Consider the following 12,459-nt stretch of genomic DNA (forward strand, 5'->3'; position numbering starts at 1 on the left):
GTCAGAAGGGAGGTAGAAGGAGGGAAAGAAGGAAAAGCCAACTGCCTGCTGACCACAGAGCCCAACCAACGTAGGGCTTGATCTCAGGACCCTTGAGATCATGACCTGGGCTGAAGACAGACCCTTAACCAACTGAGCCACCCAGGCGCCTCTATTCTTAAATTCTTAAATTGAGTTATTACCTGTACTTTCTGAAGGCTCTACTCAAAACAAACAAACAAACAAAGCAAAGCAAAAAAAAGGTGTGGGAGTGGGAGAAGGAAAGAGGAAAGAGAGAATGTAGTAAAAAATAAGTCTTGATTGCCCTTTCTAAGGCAATCTGGGATGATCTGGGATCATTTGGAAGGCTTAATATCATTCAAAAAATTTAGACTGTTCATCCTGCTTAATTGAAGTTTCATTTGGGTGAGGAATTGGAGCACCACAGCTAGAAGGGATTTCTTTCTGCACTCAATTTCTAAAACAGGAATTATCTGCAACATTTATTTAATACATATGGTAAATTTCCTTGTCATTTTATACATCTAATCTTTCAAAATAGTTTTGAAGCCCTGGAGGGTAAGTATCATGTTATTTGTCTCTTTGCGCCCCTTCATATGCATAGCAGATCATTTAGCGTAGAGTGGCAAGCGATTAATATGGGTTCTTGATGTGAAAATAATCACGCAATCCATCCCTTGTTATGTGCTTAACTTTTAAGATTTGCTGCATATAGAATAAAATGTAACTTTTTCCCTGAGTTTCTGTCAACGCTAACTCCCAGTTTAACCTGGATTATTTAGTTTATATCATTCAAAATCGATAATACACACTGTTAAGATAGTTGATACTTTGGGGAAGTATTCAAAGTCATGGAAAGGTATGTATGTGTTCAGAGAGGGGAACTTAGCCAGTCCATTGAAGAGCAAATGGAAAAACCTTGGAGTAGGTCCCTGTTCTAGCCAGCATAATCTCAGCTATCACTCACCTTTTGGGCAAATATCCGTGCAAGGTTTACACATTTTAATCCCATTTTCTTCTACTTCCATCTTGGAACTAGGGCAGGCACGCACACAAGAACTGGAATCCACCACAAAGTTATCTGATTGGGGAAAAAAAAGGCAAAATTAGCAATAATGTTGATGGCGGGCAAATAATTTTAAAACAAAGTACTTTAGAGACTGACAATGATGAGTATCATTGATAGTATACATGTCTGCCTCTTTCCCGAAAACAACTCTGTTCAAATATCTCCACCTGAAACAGAATCTGTGAACATCCACATTCCAATCCAAGGGCAGCCTGTGTGAACAACAGTTAGTCCTTGCTTGACTACTGCTCCGCATCCTGAATAGCCCCCAAGACACAGTGAATTTCTTTTATAGACTTAGGAAACTACATGACATTTAGTTTGTGTTTTTCAATAGTTCCACTTCATTTCATGTCATGATGCAAGTCTGTAATCTAAAAATACTTCAAGTTACATGAAGCACAAATGAAGCTGAAGTCGAATTGCCTTGGATCGAGAGAGCACACTTCATATCCAGGAGGAAATATTTAAACTGTGTACTGTCTTTCAGTGGAATGCCACAGAAACTGTTCCACAGTTTTATATGAGGAAACAAAATGGAATTTGAAAGGAGACTAGGGAAGGTATACTACATAAAACAGGAATGTCTGATTACCTGATACATTGGTGAAATGTTTAGGGCTCCAGGGATCTGAAATATGCCAGGATGCTCCCTTCCCCTCCCACCCCCCAAAAAAGAACAAATTATTGCATCTAGAGCCTCCCACAGTAGAGACAACGCGACACCTGCTGGGCCACTTTGTATTTTAAAGGCAGTATCCTTCCCTGTCTGGGCATACTGCTTCTGGTCTAATATTCAGTCTTTTGGAAGGCTTCTGGCCTTGAAGGGGTCTCCGATCAGGAAAGGCATATGGTACAGGTCCAGTCTGGGATGCAAGCATTTTGCTACTTGGGTCATAAAATCCAAGTGGTGGGGCCCCCTGGGTGGCTCAGTCGGTTAAGCTTCCGACTCTTAGTTTGCCTCAGGTTATGATCTTGGGGTCCTGGGATCCAACCCTGAGTTGGGCTCCTGTGTTCAGAGTAGAGTTGGCTTGAGGATTTTCTGTCTCCCTCCCCCTCTCTCCCTGGCCCCTTCCCACTCACGCCCTGAGCTTAGAATAAATATGGATTCATGAAGCAGTGGCTTGCCTTGGGAGAAGAAATACTGGAAAATCTGGGATTGAAGGGATTCTGGGGTAGAAGAATGGGTATGGATCCACGGGACTGGGCACTGTGTGATCTTGATATTCCCAGTTATCCACCAGGGGGCGTCCGCCACACAAAAAAGGTACATTGTTGAGCCTGCATTACAGTCTGTTTTGGTTCTTCCTCAACAACCTAATTTCTATCTGAGGGGAACTCAACCTGCAACAAGTGAATGTACTGTATATTATGTAACCATCCTTTCTTCAAGGTGGTCACAGGAATACCTCACATTTAAACACTTCTACGTTTTCGCAGCAATATATGCCAAGTGGAGTAAATACAAATTATAAATACTCTCATATCAGTTAGGTTCAGGTTTTGCCGCCAAATGAGTTTCAAAAAATATTTGTCTGGAGTTTTTGAATTTTAGAATTCAAAATTAAAGACTGTAGAGCAGTATTTAGAAGCTAAATGTCTTTGTTTTTCCGAGATAGTTACAGTTTAGCAAACCATGCCTTATGCAGGGCCCCTCGAATATTTGAGATTTACATTGATAAATACTGAAGTGTTTAGTCTGTAATTTGTTTTGTTTGTTTGTTTTTTAAAGATTTTATTTATTTATTTGAAAGAGAGAATGAGAGAGATAGAGCATGGGGGGGGAGGTCAAAGGGAGAAGCAGACTCCCTGCTGAGCAGGGAGACGGAGGTGGGACTCCATCCCAGGACCCTGGGATCATGATCTGAGCTGAAGGCAGTTGCTTAACCAACTGAGCCACCCAGGAACCCAGTCTGTAATTTGTTGAACTAAACAATTCTAGGAAAAGAAATTTAGGAGTTACCATATCTAATGAAACTGGGAGTGTAATTTCACAAAATTATTCTCAGTGTTAGTCACTTGCCACAAGCTTGTATGCGTAATTATTCTTTTATCCAATTTAAAAATATTTAATAATAATGACTAGAATTGTCATTGTTTTCAAAGCCTTGTTTTTAATAAGCTATCCCTCTGATTCTTATTCCCCATTTCTTTGATCATTGTAATAACTCTCAGAGTAACAAGAGCTATGATTATTACCAGCCACATCTTAAAGAGGAGAATACAAAAAAAAAATTGAAATAGTTCATTTAAAGTCACACGAGTAAGACGTGGGCCAAGGCAGAACCCACAGCCACTCTAATCCCATGTCCTTTATACTTCTTATTTAACCACAGGCACAAAATGAAGAAAACCATAATAGTGATATGCTATAGCTTATAAAACCTTGTTTTAAATGAATATATGGACAAATGTAGTGATTTTTTTTTTTTTTTTTTTTTAGTTTTTCCGGTAGGTAAAACAATGAAGAAATAATGTCCCATTGTTCATTCCAAGCAAAGAAACTGACTGGAGCAAATATGAAGACATATATTTACTGAATTCCTGATGAAAACTAAACTGGTTACTTTGAATCCCCAGGATGAGCTGTCAATTTTGTAAAGACCTCTAAATAGCCCTTCACTTCTATTGTTATTGTTTATGATGAGATTTGATATTAAAACTATAATTCTATACATTCTATTATAAATAAGTAATCAGAAAGGATGTTAGATAAAAATTCATTGTGATTAGAAGCTGACCTCATTCATTACAAAGCTGGCTCTCATTTTTTTGAGAAACAGCATCATGTGCAAAAACACTGAGGAAGAATGAAAACAGTACGTGTAGAAGGCAATGACACTATACTCTAAACTCAAACCTTCTACTCCTTTGCTGAGACTGTAGACCAATCACTTTAATTTTTTGAATTTTAATTTCCTTATCAGTGAAATGGTAGCAATAGTACCTCTATCCAAGTGATTCACGATATTGTTGCAAATTTTCAATTATAATACAGGTACATGATTTGTGTGTGTGTGTTTTAAAATCATGATCTAATTAATTTGGTTATTCTTATCTTGTTACTTACGTGGGCATTTCTTGACACAAAATGCTCCATATGTATACTTTGCATTGAAGTTATGCTCCAGTTGAAAGGTGGTTGGATTGTAGACAAAAGTTTGGGGGCACTGAGTAACACACGCTCCACTGTCATTGAAATTCATGCAGGCCTGAAACAGAGCAAATATTAGTTTCATTTAAAGATAACCTTCAGAAGTTGAGGGAAATTGGAAGGGGAGGCGAACCATAAGAGACTATGGACTCTGAAAAACAACCTGAGGGTTTTGAAGGGGCAGGGGTGGGAGTTTGAGGGAACCAGGTGATGGGTAATAGGGAGGGCACGTATTGCATGGGGCACTGGGTGTTGTGCAAAAACAATGAATACTGTTACGCTGAAAAAAATAAATTAATTAAAAAAAACAAAAAAAATAAAATAAAAAAAATTAAAAATAGAAAAAAAATTACCTTCATAATACTGGTTAAAGGAATACTGCTCTAACAACTTTGTGAGAAGGATGTGTTCTTTACTTATTAAATTAATATTTATATAAAACATATGTGCATGTTCTTATATTTCACAAAAAGTATAAAATTAGACAGGTTTATAGTCATTAAGTGCTTATTTTTAAGTTCAAATTTGTTTTGGACTTCAAAAATTTTACAAAACTGTTTTTCCAATGTCAGTGAATATACAATCTATACAAAGATATTGATATTCAAGTTACATAGTCTCTACCCAGTAATCTCCAAACTAATAATAGTTTCCTATTAAAATTAGCTAATAGTGAAAAATAATTTCAACTCACACTATTCAAAGGGTTTATGTTCAGTCTTAGAGTCTGACACTAACTCACTCCCCAAGTCTACAGTCTAGTGTTTCCTTAAATCAGGTGTTTGGAAAAGTTCAGTGCCTTAATTGATGTGGTAAGCACATTCATCACCGTTGTATAGTGAGAAAACATTGTAATAGCCATTTAAACTGGACTTGAAGAAAAAACTCTGGCAGGTGACTAGTCAAATATAAATATGGAGTATGCCAAAATGAAGAGAAGCAGCCTATACTTAGCTCACAATTAAATAATGTGCTACCATTTCCTACATGGTCTTTTTCATAATGTCATACCATTTAGTGAAAGCCATCAAGTTCAAACAAAATAGTTTGTTTTTGCTGCCTTATGCCTTTCTAGTGAGACCTCAATTTATTAATGCATTCTAATGCCTTTGAGAAGAATTAAAAAACAATTTTACCATCTGAGAAGTATTTGGTATAAAAATAGAATATATGTGGGGCGCCTGGGTGGCTCAGTGGGTTAAAGCCTCTGCCTTCAGCTCAGGTCATGATCCCAGGGTCCTGGGATCGAGCCCCGCATCGGGCTCTCTGCTTAGCGGGGAGCCTGCTTCCTCCTCTCTCTCTTTCTCTGCCTGCCTCTCTGCCTACTTGTAATCTCTATCTGTCAAATAAATAAATCCTTAAAAAAAAAATAGAATATATGTATAAGTACATAAAACATGGCTTTCAAAAGAGTGGATGAACTAATTCTCTTAATTAAACAGCTTAAACCTTCACAGGAATAATTGAGGTTTTGGAAAGTAAGCTAATATGCACTCAAGCTATATTTTATATTTCATCATAAATTATATGGTTATTAATAAGCACTAATTCATTCTGTTTCCTCAAAACATTTTCTTCATCAATTGTTGTTTTAGCAAGCACTTTATCACCAACATGACCATTCCCTGATGATAGTCTACTAGATGCATAATCAGGACAAGACTTACTCATGATACATTATTCACTAAGATGACATTTTCCAGGAAGACTCTATTAAAAAGCAATCTACAAAACTCAGTAAGTTTTAATTTATGGCTATAAAACTTCATGTGTCCTCATAATTGCTTTACGAACATACTTTATGCAGTGTTGTGCACAGATTGCTTGGCAACAAAGGGACATAAACTAAAGGAATCAAACCAATTTACCTTCCAGACAGCATGTAAAACAACGTAACTTACACCAAGGCTTTGGTCTGGCATTCTTGAACATTCTGTACCAAATGCCAAAGTGGAGTCATTGAACCATTCCATAAAAGTAATGAAATGAGAACTTGAGACTCACTCAGCGCTCTGTTTATTATGATAATGGGACCATGAAAACAAGTCCAATGAAAAACTTCTAAGTGAAAGTTATGATTATTGGTGTTTTTTGTTGTTACTGTTTTGGAATTGTTAAGAGCTGCTCAGCATCCTGGACATCAAGCTTTACCTTGTGTCTGGTGTTAGCCAAGAGAAAAGGTCTCACTTGAAGACCTGCTAAGGCACCTTCCTTAAAATTTTAACATGTTTCTTTTCTTCTTTCTCACTACTCACTTCTGCAATATATAATTTTGTTTCACTATAGGATTAGGGTTGACAAATTAAGTTTCTTGTGACGTTAAGAAAATTAAGAAATGACCATATCATAAGAGCTTTAATTTATGTTTTGCTTATTTTCAGAGTTGAGTCTCAATTTGAAAAAATATTCAGTTTTAAATATATATGTGTATTTTTTAGGTATTTGAAAATGTGAAAAAACAAAACGAACTTCTGTGTTCATTTTTAACAGCAAAAACAATTTCTGATTTTATGATTTTTAGCTTAAAATGAAAATAACATCTGTATATGAAATTGTGTTAACTATAGCTCACAGAACTGTTCATATTCAAAAGAACAGAAAGAATTGTATTGGGGATATTAAAATATAATTAAAACATGTTCCCAACAAGTTATAAATGTTAATTTTAAGGAAAGAAAAGTGTCCCTTTCTAAAATAAAAATCACACAGATTAGCATATAAATTGCTTTAGCATACATCTGTTAATCTTGTAAATTATGAATATTAACTTGTAAACAAAATAAACTGGGAAATAGTTAAATTTGTCAATTTATGAATAATCTTGAAATCTATAATCTTAACATTTAAATCCAAGAAATAAAATTCAAGAGCCCCCACTCAGAAAACTGAATTATGCAACAACATAAACAGGTAATCAATGTAAATTTTAGAAGGATGCTATTAGCTTTTAAAAAGATCTCTCAATATGTTCCTCTTCACATTCTCTAATGCATCTCACCTGTATTATAAATTACATCAGAAAGATATAATTCATTTACTAGAACAATCCTAGGCAATCAATAGCTACCCAGTGAGGGAATAAATTATAGGAAGGCAGAGCATCTTTCTTAATCCTAAAATGGTTAAACTTGATCTTATTTTAATCAAAGATTCAATGTGCCTGAGTCCAACCAGGAAGGAGAGAGATAGGGAAAGTAGAAGGGAAACTCCAAGACTTACAAAGCAGTCTGTGTCCTTGGGTCCTGAGCAGCCCCCAGCACATTCTCTATGACAGCAGTCACTGACATAGGGCCCATAGCACCTGCCATCACACTGTTCTGCACACACTGTCCTTGTCACTGTGGGAGACAGAGATGGGACCCTGATCAAAGTCAGTCACCAAGAGACACTTCTAAGGTGCTTTGGAGTAGCTGAGAAAAGCTGAGCTTTCAGGTAACAATACTCAATGCACCATTGACTCAATTCAGCTCACATTTACCAAATGAAGTCAGCAACAGGTCAAAATCACTGTTCCAAAACCTTCGAAATTAATATAAACATTTGTTTTTATTTTCTTTCTTGTTCCAGCAAAAACTTACCGTGTTTTACAAAACAACCATACAACTTAGCAGGGAAGAATCAAATTTGAAATAATTGAATGAAACATTTTGGCAGGTTGCAAAAGATAGAGTCAGCAGTGAAGTCAATCCACAATGTGCACAGTATGGTTTTATGACAGAGATATCCCCAGAAATAATCTAAGCCTTTTAGAGTCAATGCAAAAATGGAAACAAACTTTTACACGATTCACATTGCATCTTACAATTCATATCAAGTAGACAGATAAATAGAGCTAGAGAAACAGATACATATACAGTAAACTGGTCAGGAATAGCAGAACTGTTTCTTTTCTTGATATTTAAGTGAAATTTCTACCCAGTTTCCTGTGTAAGGAACAGAGCCATATCCTCAAAAGAAGGAAGGGAGGGACGGAGGGAGGGAGGGAGGGAGGGAGAGAGGAGGCAAGGTGTGGGAGAGAGACACATTCATAGTAGATGCAACACAAATTTCTATTGGTCTTTTCTTACAATGTCCTTTGATCCAAGCTGACACCACTATATTAGGGTATGCTTTAGTAAAAATTGGTGGTATAGGCTGGGAATCAAACTTACAGCTTTGAGGGACACTTATTTCTCTTATTCCAAAGAAATATATTTAAAGTATTTACAGAAATGAATGAATGTTACAGAATATGTATAGCACATCACATCTTGGCTTCTGTATTTCCACTTCACTCTGGTTTCCTTCCATCTTTTTGACGAGTTCTTCAAAGCTTCCTTCACTGCTACTAGAGCAAGATCTGTCTTTCAAAAATAGCATTCCCCAGAGTTGGGCTCGTCAATTGTCTTTAGGTCATGGGCTCATGCCTAGATGAAATCATCCATCCCTTATTTGCATACTACCTATAGGTAGATGACGTCAGATCCAAATATGAATTTTCTATTGAGCAGCAGCACATATTACCAGCTGCCTACAGAAGACCCCTCTTAGATATCCCAAGATGTGTAATATAGAACATTACTCCCTTTCCCATCTACCAGTCAGGCATATCTCTTTTCTTTCATCCCTTCTCTTGACTATTGCTACATTCAGTAGCTTAGCTAAAAATTGGGGACGTGGTTTCTATTTCTCCTTTCCCCTCACCTTTGCTTCTCATATCTAATAAAATTATCAAATAAAATTGCCAAGTAATATTCCTTATTACGGTCGTTTCTCTCTACTCCAACTTTGTTTGAAAAGTAATCTTTAAATGACTATATAGCCTTCTAAAAGTTTTCTCAGATCCCAATTAATCCTCCAGCTGCTCTAAAAGCGACGACTTGAAAATACAAGCCACCGCCTATAAATCAGTGCTGTTAGCAGAACTTGTCATCCCTGTACTAAAGGAGTAAACCCTGAGCAAGGGATAAAAGTCCTTCATCAACTAAACCATCTTGATCTTTACTGGCATTTCTCATTGTGCTTCTCCCATCCAGCCTCACACAATCACCACTTGTGATTCCTGATTTCATGGATCATTTCCAATTTTGACTCTCATTGCCGTTTTATAATACTTTCCTCCGTGCTAAAAACCCTTCCTGTCTTTTTTGCCTAGCAAATATGCATCTGTGAGATCCAGTTCAGATGTCACTTTCTCTCTGAGAACTCCAGATATGGCTTCAGGATGAGTCAGTCCATCACTATTTCATCTGCACTGGGAGAATGTTAATGCAGATTCTATGTGGTCTAAAGGTCTAGTCTCAAACCCAAACTCTATTCTTGTGATATGGGCAAGTTATTGATTATCTCTGTATTTCACTTTACTAGTTTTAAGATAGACTCAGTATTAGTACCTACCTAATGAGGTTGAAGATAGAGATATCTGTATAAAGTGCTTAACATGGCCTCTGTTAATAGTGCTCAGCAACTTTTACATATTATTATTTCGCTTATCATAATGCTTTGTATTTTTTTTTGTTTGCTCTCCCCACTAAACAATTAGAGTAGTTTTTTTGAAGTCCATTGTCTTTTTCATGTTTTTATCCTGGTGGCTGGTATAGTGTTTGGCATTCAATATACACAGAAGTAAGTATCCTCTCCAACTAAATAAATCGTATATTGCCAATTCAAAGAAAGTTATTTGTTGACTGCTTAATGCACATATCAAAGAAAAAAATACACAGGGGTGCCTAAGTGGCACAGTTGGTTAAATGTCCAATTCTTGGCTTCAGCTTAAGTCGTTATCTCAGAGTCATGAGATCTCAGTGCGGAGTCTGCTTAAGACTTTCCCTCCACCTCCGCCCTTCCCTGCTATGCTCGCTCTCTCTCTTTAAAATAAACAAAAATAAATATTAAAAAGTGCAGAGAGTTAAAGAGGTAAGACACTAAAAATGTAAAAGACAAATATTAAAATGCCAAGAAATAGAGCATATCAAAATGCAAATAACAGAATTATTGTTACTGTCTATTACTAGATTTAAATGTTCCTTAAATTCTGCAATTGATTACTTCATGATTTCATATTTTCACTCGGATCCTTTTTAATTGGACATGATTATGATATTCATAAAATAGTGGATGATGTTTAAATATGAATTATATTCTTCTATTGAACATGATTATATTCCTACCTATGTAGTACAATCAGTACAAACATCAAATACAGTTTAAACAGAAACAACACTTGGACTCACTCTCTGTCTTGTTTTTATTTTGCAAAAATAAAGTTATGTGATACTTCTTATGATCTTTTAGAAGATTTTGAAAAAGACAAATTTGAAGTCTCAATTTGTTGGTGCATTTTTTTTTCAAGATTTTATTTATTTGAGAGAGAGAGACACACAGAGGAGGGAGAGGGAGAGAGAATCTGAAGGAGACTCCGAGCTCAGCTCAGAGCCCAACTCAGGGCTTGATCCCATGGTTGATAAAATTCAGTAATTTCAAAACCAAGAGTCAAATGCTTAATGGACTGAGCCACCCTGGAGTCCCTTGAGGGTATATATTGCATTTGCAATTTGGGTAACATTAAATTTTAAAATAATTTATTTTGTAAGCATTTTAATAGAAATTTCTACATAGGAGGCAACTGGGTAGTTCCCTTGGTTAAGCTTCTGACTCTTGGTCTTGGCTCAGGTCATGAACCTGGGGTCCTGGGATCAAGCCCCGCCTCAGGCTACCACTCCTCAGGGAGTCTCCTTGAGATTCTCTCCCATCCCTTTGCCCTTCCCAGGTGTATACACACTTGCACTTGTGCTCTTTCTCTCTCTCAAATAAATAAATATTTTTTTCAGATTTATTTATTTGAGAGACATCACAAGTAGGTAGAGGCAGGCAGAGAAAGAGAGGAGGCAGAGAAAGAGAGGAGGAAGCAGGCTCCCTGCTGAGCAGAGAGCTCAATGCGGGGCTCGATCCCAGGACGTTGGGATCATGATCTGAGCTGAAGGCAGAGGCTTTAACGCACTGAGCCACTCAGGCGCCCCCAATAAAACTTTTTAAAAAATTATTTTTATTAACATAAAATGTATTATTTGCCCCAGGGGTACAAGGTTTGTGAATCGTCAGGCTTACGCATTTCACAGCACTCACCATACCACATACCTTTACCAATGCCCAACCACCCTATCCCTATTACCCCACCTCCTGCAACCCTCTGTTTGTGAGATTAAGAGTCTCTTATGGTTTGTCTCCTTCCCAATTCCATCTTGTTTCATTTTTTTCCTTCCCTACCTCCAAAACCCTTTTCCTGCCACTCAAATTCCTCATATCAGAGAGATTATATGATAATTGTCTTTCTCTGATTGACATTTCACACAGCAAAATACCTTCGAGTTCCATCCACACCATTGCAAATGGCAAGATTTCATTTTTTTTGATGGCTGCATAGTATTCTTGTGTGTGTGTGTGTGTGTGTGTGTGTGTGTGTGTGTGTGTATTGATCACATCTTCTTTATCCATTCATCTGTTGATGGGCATCTAGGTGCTTTCCATAGTTTGGTTATTGTGGACATTGCTGCTATAAACATTTGGGTGCACGTGTCCCTAAATCTTTTTTTTTTTTTTAAGAGATTTTTACATAAGTAAATCAATTTGGTCCATCCATTTTTTTTTGAGTTTTCACTGAAATCTCATTTTCCTAGTGAAGTCAACCCCTATTTAATACTGAATCCTTTCCAAACTACTGATTCTTGATGAACCCTCCTCTTCTTTTCTTTTTCTTTATCTTTCTCTCTCTCTCCTTCCCTCTGCTTCTTTCTTTCCTTCTTTCCTTTCTTCCTCCATCTGTGTTATAGCATCGATCACCATCTGACATATTTTACAACTTACTCATTATACAGTGTATTCCAGAGTCTAGAACTGTACCTGTCATGATGGAATTTTTATTTATATTTTATATACATTATACATAATCATTATTTATATGAAATGTAGCCAAACAAATTATACACACTTATTAACTCTTCATAGTCCTATATTGGCTTAACATTGATGTTCCTATCTTTTATCCAAGTAATATATTTATTTAGATATTCTAATTAGTAATTCATACTATATAAAGGAAACAATTTTGATAGACACTTTGGTAAAAAAAAATTCATATATAATTCTTCTCTTCCAGATTTAACAAGGCTTTTTTGATGTGCCCAAGTCGCTAATTGAAATAGCAGACATATGTTAAGTAAACAAATTACTAGATTTGAAATAAGTGCTATCACAGAAC

General features: G+C 36.5%; 1 protein-coding gene across 4 annotated transcripts in view; it reads right to left on the minus strand.

The window, feature by feature from the left end:
- Positions 1-12,459, minus strand: part of ERBB4 (erb-b2 receptor tyrosine kinase 4) — a 1,171,522-nt gene that overhangs the window by 309,827 nt on the left and 849,236 nt on the right. For all 4 annotated transcript variants that reach the window (XM_046019457.1, XM_046019455.1, XM_046019456.1 and 1 more), the window contains exons 6-8: positions 7,443-7,561; positions 4,140-4,281; positions 968-1,081 (exon numbers count right to left, since the gene is read on the minus strand). In XM_046019457.1, the coding sequence (XP_045875413.1) occupies positions 968-1,081; positions 4,140-4,281; positions 7,443-7,561 (375 nt within the window). The remainder of the gene's footprint in view (positions 1-967; positions 1,082-4,139; positions 4,282-7,442; positions 7,562-12,459) is intronic.

This window comes from Meles meles, chromosome 9, assembly GCF_922984935.1.
Source record: "Meles meles chromosome 9, mMelMel3.1 paternal haplotype, whole genome shotgun sequence".
Taxonomy (NCBI): domain Eukaryota; kingdom Metazoa; phylum Chordata; class Mammalia; order Carnivora; family Mustelidae; genus Meles; species Meles meles.